The sequence below is a fragment of the Sciurus vulgaris genome (assembly GCF_902686455.1).
Source record: "Sciurus vulgaris genome assembly, chromosome: 4".
In the NCBI taxonomy this organism is placed as follows: domain Eukaryota; kingdom Metazoa; phylum Chordata; class Mammalia; order Rodentia; family Sciuridae; genus Sciurus; species Sciurus vulgaris.
Window position 1 is genome coordinate 100,317,778 of NC_136464.1, and position 18,426 is coordinate 100,336,203.

The following is an 18,426-nucleotide window of genomic DNA, read 5'->3' on the forward strand; positions in this document are numbered from 1 at the left end:
ATTTAGTTCTTTGTCTTCTATTTTTTGTTGAGATTTCTATTTTTTCATGTTTCAATTGCAAACGTAATAATTTTAAAGAAAGCTGCTTTAAAATCTTTGTCAGGAAATTCCAATATCATCTTTGTTTTGGCACTTACTATCTTCTTTCTTTCTTAATTTAAATTAAAGTTTTCCAGTTCTTGGTATGGTGGGTGATTTTCAATGGTATCCTGAACATAATTAGTATGTTGAGGTTCTGGTTCTTATTTAAACTTCAGCAAGCCTTCTCTGATACCATGCCAATGAGGGATGGGGATGTAGCACCTTGTTGCTGTCAGTTGGGAGTACAAGTCCAGGCTCCCCACTAGGCTTCTGATGATACATCCTGATTGGAAGAGGTAGAGGTGACTCCTAGTGCTCCCATGTAGACTCAACTGACACAGCAAAGGGGACTAGTTACTATGGTGATGGGGGTATGAAAGGCTGTTATCACTTCTGCCCAGTGAGAATGAAAATCTAAGCTCCTGAGGTCACCACGTTTGTTGATAGCTCTCAGTAGGAGAGTGAGGGAGGAGACAGAAGGGAGTCTTGTTTTAGCTGGACAAGGAGTAAGTCTTAAGCTCAATACTCAGTTTCTTCTGATATGAGTGGAGGATGGTCTGTTTTTTATGGTTTTTGGCTGGAGTATGGCCATTACTGTCTAAAACTTTTCTGTACCTAGGATGCCCCTTTCCTGGTTCTACTTAAGAAAATAGGCTTTTCTTAGGGCTGTGTGTGTGTGTGTGCCCGTGCACGTCCCTCTACTAAATGTTTCCAGGTTCCCTAGTACCCAGCTATCAACTTCTCAAGCAACCAGACTGGGATATATCAGGAAAAACAAAACAAAACCTAGGGAAATTACCAGTATGTTATTCCTTACGTCCCAGGATCCCTGGCTGATTTGGCAATTTCTTTCCATCTTTCAAGGCCAATCTTTTTTTTTTTTTCCCTAACTTTTTTTCCCCCTTTTTTATAGTTGTAGATAGATGGTATGCCTTCATTTATTTATTTTTATGTGGTGCTAAGGACCAAACCCAGAGCCTCACACATGTTAGGCAAGTGCTCCTGCCACTGAGCTACAGACCAGCCCTGGTTTGTTTTATGTAAAAAAAAAAACAAAAAAACACCAGGGCATTGAGATAAACTTGGCCAAGAGTTCAAAGAGCTCTTATCCTAGAGCTACAAGTCCCAGCTTGTCCTTTTACTGCTGATAATATTTTAATGCATGGTGGTTTCACAGCTTGTTTGTACATTCATCAATTAATGGACATTTGACTTATTTATTTTTTGTTGATTTTGAATACATATTCAAGACTTAAGGGGGACATACATTTTCTTCGCTTGTGTAAATACCTACAAATGAAATTGATGGATCCAACAGGTATGTTTAGTTTTATGAGGAACAGCCAAACTGTTTTCAAAAGTGACTATACTGCTCTGTATTTCCACTACAATGTATCAGAGTTATAGTTGCTATACATTCTCATCAGTACTTGAACTGACAGTTTTAAAATTCTAAAAAATTACCAGTAAGGGCTGGGGAGATAGCTCAGTAGGTGGAGTGCTTGCCTTTTGCCTTGCAAGCACAAGCACAAGGTTCAATCCCCAGCACCGAAAAAAAAAAAAAAAAAAAAAAAAAAGAATTACGAGTAGTATCTCATTGCATTTTTGTTCTTCCTAATGTCTTATGTTGGTCTTCTGTTGTGCTTATTAGCCACCTCCTCTTATCTAGTTTGTTTTTTCTCTTATGATTCATGCTTTGTGTCCTATTTGAGAAATCATTGCCAACCTAAAGTCACGCAGATTTTTCTCATATTTTTTTCCCTAGAAGTTTGTAAGTTTTATATTTAGGTCTGTAATCCATTTTAAAAAGTAATATTTAGGGCCTGGAGTTATAGTTCAGCGGTAGAGCATTTGCCTCACGTATGTGAGCACTGGGTTCAATTCTCAGCACTGCATATAAATAAATAAAGGTCCATTGACAACAAGGCAATTTTTTTTTTTTTTTTTTTTTTCCTGAATAGAGAGGTGAAAAAACTCTATTCTGTCCCATTGGTCTCTTATGTCCATTCTTCCTTTTCCTCCTCCCTTCTTTCTTTTCTCTTCTCTTCTTTAGTGGTTCTGGAGATTGAACTCAGGGGCACTCTACCATTGAGCTACAACCCCAGTCCTTTTTATATTGAGACAAGATCTTGCTAAATGGTACAGGCTGATCAGAGTTATCTCCACATCATGTACAACCACAAAAATGGGAAGTTATACTTTATGTATGTATGATATGTCAAAATACATTCTAGTATCATGTATAACTGAAAAGAACAAATTAAAAAATTTGAAAAACTAAAAAATTAGAGAGTTTTGGCTCTGAACTTGAGATCCTCCTGCCTGAGCTTCCTGAATCACTGGAATTATAGGTGTGCACCACTGCCATCTGGCTTATGTCCATTCTTACCTACCACACTGTTCATTACATACAGTTTTAAGTAAATTCTGAAATCAAACAGTATGAGTCTTCTGTTTTTTAAAAGTGTTTGGCTATTTATATGCATATCCATATAAATTATACATTCATCATATTGGCTTCTTAAGAGAAAAGCCTGTCAGGATTTTGATTGGTATTGTACTGACTTTACAGATGGGTATCTTGATAATATTATCTTACATTTCATAAATATATCTCTCCATTTTAGAGACTTAGTCTTATTAGTACACAAAACCTTACATGTATTTTGTTAGATTCACTCCTAAAACGTCATATTGATAATCTTACAAACAGCATTTTTAAATTTCAATTTTTAATTGTTCATTGCTATTATTCAGAAATAAAACTGAATTTTATTTATGGACCTTGTATCTTGTGACCTTGTTAAATTCACTTTTTAATTCTAGTAGCTTTTCAGTTTAGTCTTTGGAATTTTTTACTAAATGACTGTCCAGTAATCAACAATTTCCCACCCTGTACTTGTGTGTATGTGTGTGTAAATACTTCTTTTAAAAAAGATAAAATACCTCACAAGTTTATATTGATACTTTCAATCATCATATCTCAATCTCAAAATAATGAGACTAACAATGCTGCCATTAATATTACTTAAAAGTTTAAAAACATTTTTTCACATAAACTCTCCATTCCCTAACAGTTATATTGCATCTACATCATCAAAGCATATGTGTATTACAAACTTATTCTTTCTTCCTTATAACCCTAATTTAGTCTTAGGACTAGAATGATTTAATGTTCATGTTAGAGTTCAAATTGTCAATTCCGTTGTCTGAAACTCCTTCTTAAACAAACTAGTTTTGCTTTATAGATACTATTTGAGTTTTGTTTTTATGCAGTGATTTGCAGGTGAATCAAAAAAATGTATCATTACCATCATGTTCCCAGAATCTCATGTAAAGTTGATATTTTTAAGAGACCAGGCCAGATGACTTGTGAAATGACTTACAAATTCTAGAAACTGTTATACATCACTCCTTAGTACACAGAGAAAACTGTTTTTTTTTTAAAGCACCACACCATAGTTCATTGTGGGTATTCCATTTTATAATCAGGCTTCTATTGATAGACTTTTGGGTGGTCTACAAATCTTTGCCATTGCAATGTGGCAATAAAGAACCCTGTGCATGTGTCATTTATTTGTTAAAGTGTAGATTCTTGACAGCAGGATTACTGAACCAAAAGTAAATCTGTCCCCAATATTTTTAGCTTTTCCAGAATTACCTGTTCCTGGGATTTCATACTGCTATGAGCAATGTGTAAGTTGCCTGTTTCTCTACAATTTACCCAATAAAGTATTTTTAGCTTTTGGTATTGACAAAGTAATTTTACCTTGCATGTATAAATGAGTGTAAGCTTCCTTTCATATATTTATAAGCTTTCTTCCTTTTTCTTTGTGACAATTTACATGTTTTCTCGTTTTGCTTTATTTTGGGCAGTACTAGGGTTTGAACCCAAAGGCATTCTATCACCAGGTTATATCCCAGAACTTTTTTTATTTTTGAGACAGGGTCTCACTAAGTTGCTGAGATTGGCTTCAAACTTGCCTTCTTCCTTCCTCAGCTTCCCAAGTTGTCAAGATTACAGGTATGCACAACCACACACAGTTTATTTATTTATGATATCCATTTTATCCTACTGGATTTGGCAATTCTGAGCTATAGTTAGAGGCTTTCATTACTCTCTCATTTGTATTAGTTTTTCATCACAATGACAAATACCAGAGAAAAACCACTTAAAGTAGGAAGGATTTATTTTGGTTCATGGTCAGCCAGCTTCATTGCTCTGGGCCTGAGGTGAGGTGAAAGGACATGATGGAAGAAAGCTGCTCAGGCTCATGACAGCTAGGAAGCGGTGAGAGAGGAAGGAGCCAGGGATAAGATATATGATCTGCAAGGGCATTCTACCAAGGACCCACTCCTTCCAGGCAGGAAAAGTACTAGATGAGTCTGAAAAAATGTGGTGGTACAAGGCAAGGAAGTGGTATAAAAGGAGAGGGAGCTGTCAAAGGATACAGAAACCAGATGAAAGGAGTTCCTATTGGTCAAATATGGGATAGTCTGAGCAATAAAATAAATGTTAGATTTTAACTGATAAAATATAACCCATAACTGCATGCTGATGTAAACAAATCAATCAAATGATAACAGGAGGATAAATGATCCTTGCAGAATTCTAACCAAGAAATGTAGAAAAAAATTATGGAATTAGAAAATCACCATTTGACAAATAGTAATAAATGCTTGAAGCAAGAATACTCAAAGTATGCTTTAAAAAGTAAGTGAAAGCATCAAGGGACAGATTATTTCCAGGATTTTGAAATATTTCCCCATAAGATACTTTTCCAGGTTGGCTTCTCTGGAATCCCATGCTGAACAGAATTTGAGGTGCAATGTATTTACTAAGGACCAAAACATGTGAAAGGAAGTGGGAGGGAGCAGAATTGGCCTAATAGAGAAATCTAACTGCAATGCAGGTTTAGCCTTGGCATCTGGCAAGAAGCTCTAAAATGAGCTGTCAGGCCCCATCTCAGGTGTGGTATAAAGGCTGTATGAAGAAGGGTGAGATCTCAGGTGAGATGAGTCATGTTGAAAGAGCTTAACAGTTGGAAGTTATCTGCTGACCTCACTTTCCACAATTGAGTAGCAAGTGCTTCCTTGAAGGCTTATTATCTGTATGAATGTATCTGTGCTGACTAGAATCTTAAATAATTAGGAAAAACCCCTGCATCTTTACAGATGAATAAAACCTAACACTACCTTAAGCCCCCCAAATGGTACACTCAATGACAAAGCATTATTTCTAAGGTATTTTTACTAAAAATATATGCTGTGGATTTAATCAGGAGGAAACATCAGATAAGCTCAAATTGGGGACGTTCTACAAAATAAGCCTGTACTCTAGAAAATGTCATGGTCATAAAACACAAAGACTGAGGAACTATTCCAGATTAAAGGTCACTAGAGACACACAACTAATATGTGATCCTCTGCTGGACTATAAAAGAGAACATGAAAGTGGAAGAAAACTGAAGTATGTTATCAATACTAATTTCCCTGATTTTTATAACTCTACTCTGGTCACTTAAGAAAATGACTTTGTTCTTAGGAAAAAACAATTTACAATAAAGGGGCATTATGTCCACAATTTATTCTCAAACTTTTAAGAGAACAAATAAAGGACAAAGTGCACAGGGCAGACTAAATAAACATATTGGGTGTCTGAGTAAATGCACTATTTTTCACAAGTCTGATTTAAAAAAAAAATATACACACAAAAAAAGTAAATAAGACCTTGTCCATCCATAGGACTGATTTTATCTCTTACCAAATATTTATTCAATTGTTCCAACTTTTCCTCCATGATTTGAGGTGCTACTTTTATCATATTCTAATTTCCTAAAATTACATCTATTTCTGAACATTGTATCTTATTCTGTTCTGCTGGCACCACCCATCTATGTTCTAGAATATACAGTTCTTAAAAAACAAATACATTAGCCCGGTGCAGTGGCCCATGCCTGTAATCCCTAATCCCAGCAATTCGGGAGGCTGAAGCAGAATTGCGAGTTCAAAACCAGTCTCAGCAGTGGCAAGGTACTAAGCAACTCAGTGAGACCCTGTCTCTAAATAAAACACAAAATAGGACTGGGGATGTGGTTCCATGGTTGATGCCCCTGAGTTCAATCCCTGGTACCCAAAATAAACAAAAAAATCAAATACACTAATTTTCAGAGCAGTTTTAAAAATATAGCAAAATTGAGGGAAAACAGAGACTTCTTTTGGACGCCTCAAATCCCAGAGTTTTAGTTATAGTAGCTGTGTAGTTTAAAACCTGAAGTTTGTTCTCCTTATTACTCTTTTTCAGTTTTTTTTTTTTTTTAGTTGTTCTTCCCCCCACCACACCCCCATATGTTCTTTAGTATCAACTTGTCTAGTATTAGGAAAAAAAGAAAAAACTCCTGGGACTGAAATTTATACATTAACTTGGAAAGAAGTAGCATCTTTGTAATGTCTTTCTATTTATTCAAGACAACTTTTATGACTTCTAGGAAGGTTTTCCTCTTATAGGTCTAGCTTATTTCCTGTTAAGTTTATTAAGTATTTTCTGTTTTTAATGCTACAAAATATAGACTTCTCTTCCACTATATTTTCAAAGAAAAAAAATATATATGAAGTATTTGGGGTTTCTTTTTTGCCTCTTTTTATTTTTTGAGATGGGGTGTTATGGTTTGGATGTCATGTGTGAGACAATGCAAGAAGGTTCAGAGAAGAAATGATTGGGTTCTGAGAGCCTTAACACAGTGAATTAATCACCTGATTGGATTGAGTAGTAACTGAAAGCAGGTGGGGTGTGGCTGGAGGAGGGGGGACATTGAGAGCATGGCTTTGGGGTACACATTTGTATCTGGTGAGTGGAGTCTCTCTTGGCTGCCTGAGCAACATAGGAGCTGCTTCCCTCTGCCACACTCTTCTGCCATGATGTTCAGACTCACCTTGAGCCCTGCAGAATGGAGTCTGCCATCTATGGGTTGAGACCTCTGAAACCATGAGCTTCCAAATAATTTTCACTTCTTTATTGACTTTTTTGTTTTAATGCCTTTTCTTCTACTGAAAAGTTTTGTTTCTTATTTTCTGATTTTTAATCAGGAATTTGTTTAGATGCTATTTTAATTATTGTTCATCCTGACATGTTGGATTTTCACGGATCAGCAACAGCAAGTAATTCTATAAAGGAAAGGCATATTTAAATAACTTGCTTAATTTCTTATTTTCTAAGAGCACCTTCAGTTGCTTTGGTGAAATACAGTATGTTGTCTAATGACTTTGTTCTCGACTTCTCTGATACTACCTTGTTTGATATGACCTTATTTAAATTTGTTGTTTCCCTTGAGTACTAATTTCTACACATTCCTTTACTATTAAGTGTTCACAGGGTAATTTCAGTTTCCAAGGTGCCTCCTTCTCCTCTAGAAAGGGTATTTTCTCAATGTTGCCATCTCTAGTCCTAAGTACCTTCAAAAATTCCTATCTTTTGACATTCAGTTGCTATACTCTGACCTACCAGATTTAAAACCTGTTTTCAGAATTTCCCACTCAGGATAGGGTTCTTTCCTGAGAATGAATAGAAAACATACTCTACACAGTCTATTCTGTTTTGTACAGTTCCCTCTTTATTTAGCTCTGGCATAGTCACTAGAGTTCACTTAGCAATTCTCAAATGTCTATTTCCTCATTCACATATAAAATGAGATTTTAAAAATTCATTATGTCCCAGCTTTGCTATAGGTTTAAGTTATGATTGAATTTATATGCTCTTACTAATTTGTATGGTTTTTAGGAAGATTTATGAAAAGATCTAAATTGATGAACTAAGTTAATTCCTCCATCCATTTATAAGTTAGGGGAAAATATACACCTCCTTTATAGAGTTGTTATGATGGTTAAAGGAAATAATATGAATAAACCACAATAAATTACTCAGTGCATTAAGTGAATGAACAATAATTATTACCATATTCTGGGTGCTTTCAATGGGGCTCAGAAGAATTTAAAATATTAACTGCCAACCCTCATTTTTTTTTTTTTTTTTCAAGAGTTACCATATATTGTTAGTTACCCTATGAACTTACAGTTAGTCTGTGCTCTAAAATTCTGGTGTCCAAACCAGGAATACCTAAGATTCCAAGTTTCAAGCTGTTTTAGGCTCCAAATAGTGCATGGAGTTAAGTAGTGTTAACTGTTATGGGGGATGTGTAGGTTCAGATAGAAACTAGTTAGTGTCATTAATGTGCTCAGGCAATGATTCACAAATCCAAAGATCCAGGCCACAGTGAAACAAGAAACTATGACACTAACTAAATTTAAAAGGGCAAAAGTCTTTATTGAGAATAATCTCTTTCACTGTTTTGATATTAAGACACACTTTTATGAAATAAAAGCAACTTATGGGTACTTTAATTTTTAAAAATACCATTATAGGGGCTGTGGTTGTGGCTCAGTGGTACAGCACTTGCCAAGCACGTATGAGGCATTGATCCTTAGCACCACATTAAAATAAAGGTGTTTTGAAAAATGCGATTATATAAGATAGAATTAGCAAATTTATGATTTATCCTCAAATTTATGATTTATCCCATGAAACAGGGATGGCTTGAAATAACTGTAAATACAAACTGCCAGTAAATAAACTCTATGAGAACAGTAGTAGGTATATCTATCCCTACCTTTTTCGAGATCTTTTTCCTTCTTATTCTTCTTGTTAGGTACTATTATCAAATTTCCACCTATATAAAAATATAGGGAAAGGATTGTCTTATTTGCATCACAATGCTCCAAAGGTAAAATCTGAGTAGTTACAGTTAAAGCAAATATGAAGAAAGAACTGCAATAAAACTTATAAATTATTAAATATTCTAATAAAAATATATAGTGGTAAGGGCAAAACTTGTAGAGTTACACTTATGTGGATTTTAACTTTTATCCTATGTATTGTTAACTATGAAAGAGATAATTAACTCGAGTCTTTATTTATTCATAAAATGATGCTAATAATCTCTCTCTATTAGAGGTAGAATTAAAGACATCTATGGCCTTATGCTAAGTGGCTGCCATATAATGAACATTTCTAGCTGACAATCCAAGACAATTTCTACATTGATTAATGAACAGGCTGTTTGAAAGCCAGAGGAAACTTTGAGATTATCAATGATTCCTCCCTGGTAGAATCTCTTGGTTCCTACCAGGGCAGGTTGAGAAGGAGACTGCTTAATAGGAAAGGGCAGGAGAGAAGGGAGGGAGGGAACGAGAGAATGAATAAACGGCTGAGGAAAAATAAAGTGATTTTACTATTTGTAGCTGGTATATGGGTTTTTCCTTTTCTGATGAAAAGCAAGGAGATTCCTCATATTAACTGGTAACACCACTTTCTTCAAAGGTAGTTCCTACAGTTTAACCTCTCACCCCAACCTGACATACTACTTACACTAGAGTTTTGTTACCAAAGGTTAACAATTCTCTAAGTCTAAAAGGATTTAAATAGATGCCTCATTAAAAAAAAAAAAAAAAAAAAAAAGAACTATGAAAAAAAGCTTTACAAAAATACTAGGTTAAACAAAAATACCATATTGTTATGGTAGGCCTTTCTAAAACCTGTGATATACAAATGAGAACTGTGACTATTAAAGATAGGAATTATTGCATGAAGTCCAAATGTATTTGACCATGGGTATTTATAGATCTTTTTTTATCCCCAGTGTCACATATAGTACCTGGAACACTAAACAATCAATGACTAAATTAATATATAGATTTCCTAAGATCATGAGTATCTGTATTTGAAAATAACTATTATCTACAACACAAAAACATTCCAATTCTACTAAAATGAGAACTGGCAACTATAAAATCAATTCACTCATTCAATAAATACCTATTGAGAAAACATGCTAGGCCCTATGTTATTTAAAAAAAAATTTTTTTTAGTTATAGATGGACGCAATATCTTTATCTATTTTTTTTTTTTAAATGTGGTGCTAAGGATCGAACCCAGTGCCTCACATATGCAAGGCAGCACTCCACCACTGAGCCACAGCCCCTAGGCCCTATTTTAGGTTCTAGAAATACAATAGTGATCAGACTACTCAGGGGAGAAATACAAATAACTATGTCAAATAATAAATGTTATGAAGAAAAATAAAGCAGGGTAACTGTAAGGAGAGAGTGAAAGAGGAAGTACTTATTTTTTTAAAATAATACTTCCTCTTGTGAAAGAGGCTTAGTTAGGAATGCCTCTCTGAAAGGTGACTAAACAGTAATGCAGAGAAAGGAAGAAAGAGCAATGTACAAATCTGGGAGGAAAACATTCCAGGTTAAAAAAAAAAAACAAAACAGGAAGCACAAGGGTCTTCAAGGGGCACTACACATGGCCTAACAGATGAAAAGCAAGGTGGCTTGTTTGGCTAAAACAGAATGAATGACAAGATGAAGTCACAAGTGGTAGGCCAGAGCACCTAGAGCCTTGGAGGCTGGGAACGATGCTCCCTTGCAAAGGGCCTACTATGATTTAGTATATAGTTAAGCTCATTAACACACGGATTCAGCATATGTACTCAAGGTCACAAATATCTGCTTGTGAGTATGCGTTCATTCATATATCTGTTGGTATGGGCCTTCTTTGTTGGGCCTGCACATAAAAAAGGCCTATAAAAAAGACCTAAGGGGTTACTGTTGCCTTTGAATAAAGCATGTCCACCATCCCAACTGTACCTCACATCTCTTTTACCTGCCAGGATCTGGAATCTGTATCCCAGGGTCTGAGCCCCAGCAGGACATGTGTGTTAGTCTTTCACTGCCATGACCGAAATACTGATATAAACAAATTGAAAAAGAAGATTCATTTTGGCTCATGGTTTTGGAGGATGCAGATTATGGTTGGCCAGTTCACTGCTGTGGGTCTGAGGTAAAGCAGAATGTCATGGCAGAAGAAAACTGCTCAGCTCATGGCAGCCAGGGACAACATGTAGTCCCCAAAGGTTGGTTCCTGGGAATGACTTCTTCCAACCATGCCCCATATCTGCCTCCAGTTTCCACCACCTGCCAGTAGTCCGTTCAGCTATTAATGGATTAATACACTGATGAGGTCAGAACACTCATACTCCAATCATTTTCCAAAGCCCCATCTCTGGACATTACCACATTGGAGACCAAGCACATGAGCTTTTGAGAGACAGTCCAGATTCAAACCACAACATAGTATATGAAAGCCTCCTATCAGAGGTCATTACATATGTATACACATGCATAGTTATCATCACCATGACATCTTCTTTTTTAATGAATATTTACAAGAAGTATATCAGTTATCCACAGAAAAAAGGAATTATAGCATATGAGACAGAAAAAAAAAAAAAAAACTCTGTAGTCTCACTCCCCAAAACATGTACTATTAACATTTTAGTGTATTTGCTATTATTTCCTTCATGTACTAATGACATCTTTTCCATGCAGTTAGGTTAAGAAGTTTTTCAGAAGACTTTAATGTTTGTGTTTGTTTTTACATGCTATTCAACAATTAGTATGTTAATGAAAATTAACTCTTCCTATGATTTCAATGCATGGTTCAAAATTCATATTAGTAAAATGAAGCACTAGGAAGAACAAAAGAATGTTAAGAAAATAGAAATGTTTTAAAACAATTTTAAAAAATATTTTCAAGACTTATGGATCACTACCTTAAATCTATTCTAAAACTAGTCACCTTTATTTTTAATGTGTTCTTTGAGAATTTAAGTCTAAGTACCCATTTGTTCAAGAATATGTTACAAATTTGAGCAATACCTCAATCTGTGTTGCTTATATGCGCATAGGAATGGTGTTATGTATTAATCTTCTTAAAACTGCAAATGCTGGTGACAAGGAAGGCTCTCTCCCTTAGACAACATACCCTCTCACACACATACTCCTGACACTAACAGCAGCTTATAGCAAAATAGGCATGTTTTGGCAATTTGATCTTCAAATAGAGTCATTTACGAAAAGAAAATGGAAAACTTGGTGCGAATGTGCTCCTTCACAACTTTAAGAACAAAAAAACCAACTTTGCTAAAAAGGGAAGGCCAGAATAAGCGTCCTAATGGCTATTAAATCTTCTCTCCCTCCTACTCTGCCAAAACCTTATATTATTCTGTAAGCTAGGTACAATTATCACACTTTACAGCATGAAAACAAATTTGATGAAGTAAAAAAATTGACTAAGATCATCTGAAATTGATTAAGACATAGCAAGGAGGCTAGTGTGACAGTGGTAGAGTGCAGCAGTCTTCTGTAAGTGTCAGGAATATGTGTGTGGGACATATGTTGTTTAAGCAAGGGAGCCCTCCTAGTGATCATCATGTGGGATTTTAAGAAAAGTGTATCTGACATTATTCCTATAAGCATCTAAGCAACACAGATTTAAGTACTGCTATAATATGTAGCACATATACCAGAAGAGAGGCACCTACACCTAAACGTTGAAGTAACATAGCAAAAATAAAGGCAACAATAGTTTTCAGGGAATAGATTTTTTTTAGATAAAAAGGAAGAGTAGAAATGAAATTACGTAAGAGAAGAAATGAGAGAAAGAGTATTATTGCCTTCAAGGCCACAGTAAGGCTTTTAAATAAAAGAAAAAGCCAGCCAAGTTGTGAGAAGAGGAGTGTTAAGATGGGTGCTAATTTAAAAGGGAACATTCTGGCTATTTCCTAGAGAACAGACTGGGATAAAGTAAGGAGATGTTACAACCACAGTACAACGATATAGGTGAGAATGTAAAATAACAAACCACCCCAAACTATAGTGCTTTTAAACAGCTCCATTTATTATTTCCTACAATTATGAGGGTTAGCAGTTTGGGTCCTAAACAGCTGGGCTGTCCTTCCACTACCTGCAGTCATCTACCACCTCACCTGGGATAGAGCCCCAGTGGTCTTACTCACATATCAGAAGCTTTGGCTCTTGGCTGACCTCTCAATCCATTTGATCTCTCACTCAGCAGTCTAGCCTGGATTTCCTTACATAACAAAGAATGTTCCAAAAGAGCTAAAGCAAAATATGTACTATGCCTAGAGGCTTAGGATTCAGAACTCACACAATATCACTTCTACCTCATTCTACTGGTCAAATCAAGTATAGGACCTGGCCAGATTCAAAGACTGGGCAAAAAAAACTATTTATTGATATGAGGAGGTGCAAATTATTGATTGATTATTGATTATATGATTTTCATTCTATTACACAGAGATCATGGGCTTGAAGAAGTATAATTGTAGTGATGTAGTGAGAAGTGGCTGGATTTTAGTACATTTACAATACTCGATGGATGATTAATTGGATATGGAACGATTTCTTCAGTCAAGGAAACTGAAGGATGCACCTGTCATTTACTAAGGAAGAGGAGCAGGGTGGGGGGAAACAAGAATTTTGTTTGGGACATGATAAATCTGAGATGCCTATTAGACTCCAATTAGCATACAACTATTTCTAATTCATATAGTAGAAGTGGTCAAAGTAGAAGCAAAGCTTATTTGCAGGACTAAGGCATGTTCTTCTTCCAAATAGTCTGACTTGATTTCTAAGTTGTCCAATATCTTTACCTTTTACATTTCTTGTCTTTCAAGAAAGCAATAGAGGGGCTAGGGTGTAGTTCAGGGGTAGAGCATGTGCCTAGCATGTGCGAAGACCTGGTTTAAGTCGCCAGCACCACCAAAAAAATAAATAAATAAAAGGAAGCAATAGAAATCCCAAAGAAGATTCAGTTCATGTGGAAGAAAATATATTTGGATTTGGTTTTTGTGTATGTGTTTTTAAATATATATTTATAGAGCACTCTTAAACCAGATTGCTATCTGGTAACAAAAGAAAACAATACTAAGACAGATCAACTCACTAGTAGCTGTAAGGAAAAAACTTGCTATTCAAAAAAAAAAAAAACAAAAACCAAACAAAAGGCTAGGGCAATTTTAGAATGCAAACTAAGAGATTTGCAAAGCACTACAGCTTTCAAAGTCAAGTTATGTGGAAAATAGAAAATTACTACATTTTACAATCTGAAAACAAATAGGAAATAGAAAATTACTAGGTAAAAAATACTAATTCACATTTTAAAATTTTTCTATAATTATGCCAACCATTGTGGATGGGATCTGGGGAACCAGATTTTTAAAAGAATATGAGTATAATTTCAAAGAATCATTGTTTCACAATCCAAAAGAAAGAATGTAGAACCAATCAATCATAAGTAGCCTTTAACACCAAAGTCTGTAAAATATATGTTTTGTAACTATAATTAGTATTATTATTCTGGATGTTCCTGTATTTTAAAATTCCAACATGATTCAAGAGAGTTTTTTCAAGAATATGAGTCTATTCAATTTAACATACATTAATTGAAAGTCTACAAGCACTGGGCTCTCTACGGATACAAAGATGACAGGATGTAACCATACTACAAATCTTATAAGATTATTCAAGTACTTAAATATGGTAAGAAAGCACATACTTTTAATTTATATTTGAATTCAATCCACAAATGATGTGTAAGTGTACTAGAAATATATTCCTAAATAAAACTATGAATGTTATCTTTAAAAAATACAAATAAGAATGTAAAGTGGGAGAATAAAGGGGAAAACACTGAGACACACTATAATACAGATGAACCTCAAAAACATGATGCTGGGGCTGGGGTTGTAGCTCAGGGGTAGAGCACTTGCCTCACACAGGGGAGGCACTGGGTTCCATCCTAAGCAACACATTTTTAAAAATAAAGGTATTGTATCTGTCTACGACTAAAAAATTTTTTAAAATTAAGCCATCTAAAAGACAGTAGACACAAAAGACCACTTATTGTATTATTCCATTTATATGAGATGTCCAGAAAAGGCGTATGGAAACGGAACATGGATATTGGTTGCCTTAGGCCGGGGAAAGAAAGACGGAGTAACTGTAAATGGGCATGGGGGACCTTTATGAGGTGACAGAAATGTTCAAAAAAAGGACTGTTGTGATTACAGCACAACTTGGTAAATTTACTAAAAGTCATCAGATTGTACATTTCAGATGAGTGAATTTAATGGAATTTAAACTATACCTTGTTAAAGTAACTACCAAAAACAAAATCCCAGGAGGCCAGGGATATAGTTCAGTGGTAGAGTGTTTGCCTAGCATGTGTAAGGCCCTGGGATCCAATCCTCAGTACTCCAACAATAAAACCAAAACATACAAAACAAAAAAAGTCTAAATTAAAATTTTACAAATATACAAAAGCTGAAATGGTTCATCTCCAACTGATCCACTTTTAGGCATGAAGTGATAACACCAGATAGAAATATGATCTATAAAAAGGGACGAAGGGCACTAGAAATGGTAACTAGGTGAGCACATGTATTTGTTTTTATTATTTAAATCTTTTCAAAAGATTTTTCAAACAAAATAAGCCATATAATATGATGTTTATAACACAAAATGCATGACTGGGAAGGAAGAAACAAATATTTTTATAAGATACTGAATGTGAAAAGGTGTATCACTTGAAAATAGACTATGGTAAGCTAAAGACATGCTATAAACTACGAAGCAACCACTTAAATAACAAAAAGAACTACAGGTAATAAACTAATGAAGGAAGTAAAATAATAAAAATTTTGAAAACATACATTTGATTAATTCAAAAGAAGACAGAAAAAAGGAAAAGGGAACAAAGAACAAGTTGGACATATTAAAAATAAAGGACAGGCTTAAATTTAAACATATTGGGCTGGCTTGTGGCTCAGTGGTACAATGCTTGCCTGGCATGTGTGAGGCACTGGATTCAATTCTCAGCACCACATATAAATAGATGAATAAAATAAAGGGCTATCAACATCTAAACAGAAATAAAAAAATAAGTTAAAACATATTAATAATCACATTAAATGTAAATAGTCAAACACCTCAATTGAAAGGCAGAGATTTTCAGATTACATTAAGAAAAAAAAAAAAAAAAAAAAAAGGCAAGGCCCAAATAGATGAAGATTACAAGAAATACACTTTAAATATAAAGGCATAAACCGGCTAAAACTAAAAGGACAGAGAAAGATATACTATGCTAACTATAATCAAAACAAAGGTTAGTAGGCACATTAATATCTGCCAAAGTAGATTTCAGGGCAAATAGTACTGTAAGGGATAAGAAAGTCATTTCATAATTACAAAGGGGCCAAATCATCAAGAGGACTTAACAATTCTAAACAGTTTATACACCTTATTACAGAGCTAAAAAATATACAATGAAAAAACTGATAAAGTACAAGGAGAAATAAATACATGATAATCATACCTCTCTCAATAATTTTAAAAGGTAATAGAAAAGACTTAAATAACATTACAAATTTGCCTGCAATGACATTTATAAAGCATTATGACATAAATGAATTCCCAGCAACAAATAGCAAAATACACTGCTGATTACAGAATATATTTTTCTCAAACGTATGCAGAAACTTGGAATACATTTTAAAGGCTTTAAGTCACACAAAAGAAGAAAGCTGGTTCTCCTGAGATCAATGTAACACTTCAGAATCACTATGTCAACAGAGCGTACTCAGTAATGGCACTAGTTATGTGTCTCCCTCTAAATCTGAAGATGTTATGAAGAAGACACAAGGATACAGACTCAAGGGTTACAGTCCCACTCTTCTTATTTCTATCTGAAAAAAAGATTAAAAGTGTCTACCCTTGGACAAACCACATGGTTCTTTTGAGCAATAAATTTCCTAGAAGATAATGAATTAGATCAACTCTAAATAAACTCAATTTCTAAGATCTTCTATATGCTAAAAAAGATACATACCTACTACTAACAATTCAAAATGACCTGAGCAAGTATTCTGATAAAAACTCTAGAAATCTTGAATTAGCATTTTCCTTAAATATAACCATGTTGACCAGAGAGGTAAAGTTGTTCAATCCACCCATAACTAAACTAATATTTTCAAACAGAAGCTTTGGGGAAAAAAGCCAAAGAGGTATTTCAGTCTAATTTAAAACCAAGGACCAATAGTATTATTTAATCTTTTCCACTTCTTACCCACTCAAATGGCCATATTAAGTATATCAATTTTGTCCTTGAGATTACTCCTAATAAGGCTGATACTGTGTGAGCCCATGTGTATATGTGTATATTAACAAAATGAGGAAGTCATAGAGCCTGTGCTAAAATGAAGTTCTCTTGGTTGTAAACAAGTGACTGAGAGCATATTGTGGATCAGCAATTTTTACTGTCCGAAGTATTTAGGAACCTTCTGCTGCTGCCTTTTAGAAGAAAACTACCTTATTTAAACAAGACTGAAATCTGCAAGAGTCCAGAATTGGGTAAAAAAGTAGATTCATCATTCATTACACAATGATTTTTAAAGCATGGGCTCTAGAGCCAAGCTGTGTGAATTCCAATTCTGATTATGCTATTACCGGCTTTATTAACCTTATGGGGTTATTATGTATAGTAAGTGAAGATATAATTATAAATTCTGTCCTTTTAGTTTGATAAAGAATACCAGAAACTAAGGTAATTAAATAAAAAGCCTCAAGAAATACCTAACTCTACTCAATTTTAATTTTAATTAAACTTATTTTTCAGCAAACACTGATACCCAAAAGAATGAGACATGATTTTCAACAGAGCAGCTCTATTATTATTTGGAAATATATTGCACAATAATTTATTCTGGGTCCACCTGCTGGGATAGTTTTCTTCAAAATTAAGTGTTCTAAGAAGCAAAGTAATTTTCTTCACAGTAGATTTTCTTCTTTTTCCTTGTCAGCACTAGGGATCAAACCCAGGGCTGTGTGCTCACTGGGCAAGCTCTACCACTAAGCTACATAACCTACCTAACCCAAGGGTAAATATTTTCATTTAAAAACCTACCCTTAAACTTTCTGAGCTAATCATTATCTTTTATGTACAGAATTCAGGCTTGTTACAAAGTACCTGGCCAAGACATGTACAAATGCAGAACTATAACCGAATTCAAAGCGTGAGTGATACAGCTTCATTAATACAATCAGTATCTATTTCATGTGCTTTTCTTCAAAGAATATTAATAGTTATCCTTCAGATAACTGTGGACTCAGTTTGGGGACAAAGGCTAGATCACTGTGAGTTACCAAGGAAATGCTTTTACAAGCACCGCTTATATCCATTTGGTCCTAGATTTTCATAAAAAAGATATAAGCAACAGACATATGCAGAACCAACCCGAGGGAGGTCAGTATAAGTGTAAAATAGTCACATAGTCAAAGTCCAAGAACAAATTAAGATAGAGCAATCTTGGAGCAACTATTCAATATCACAGACAGAAATAGCTCCAATATTTTGATTAATGACAACCG

General features: G+C 34.7%; 1 protein-coding gene across 3 annotated transcripts in view; it reads right to left on the bottom strand.

Moving 5' to 3' along the window:
- ZDHHC20 (zDHHC palmitoyltransferase 20) overlaps positions 1 to 18,426 on the bottom strand; it is a 70,295-nt gene that overhangs the window by 50,460 nt on the left and 1,409 nt on the right. For 2 of the 3 annotated variants that reach the window (XM_079138860.1, XM_079138862.1), the window contains exon 2: positions 8,745 to 8,804. The exons of the other annotated variant lie outside the window; for it this stretch is intronic. In XM_079138860.1, the coding sequence (XP_078994986.1) occupies positions 8,745 to 8,804 (60 nt within the window). The remainder of the gene's footprint in view (positions 1 to 8,744; positions 8,805 to 18,426) is intronic. 3 annotated transcript variants of the gene reach the window in all.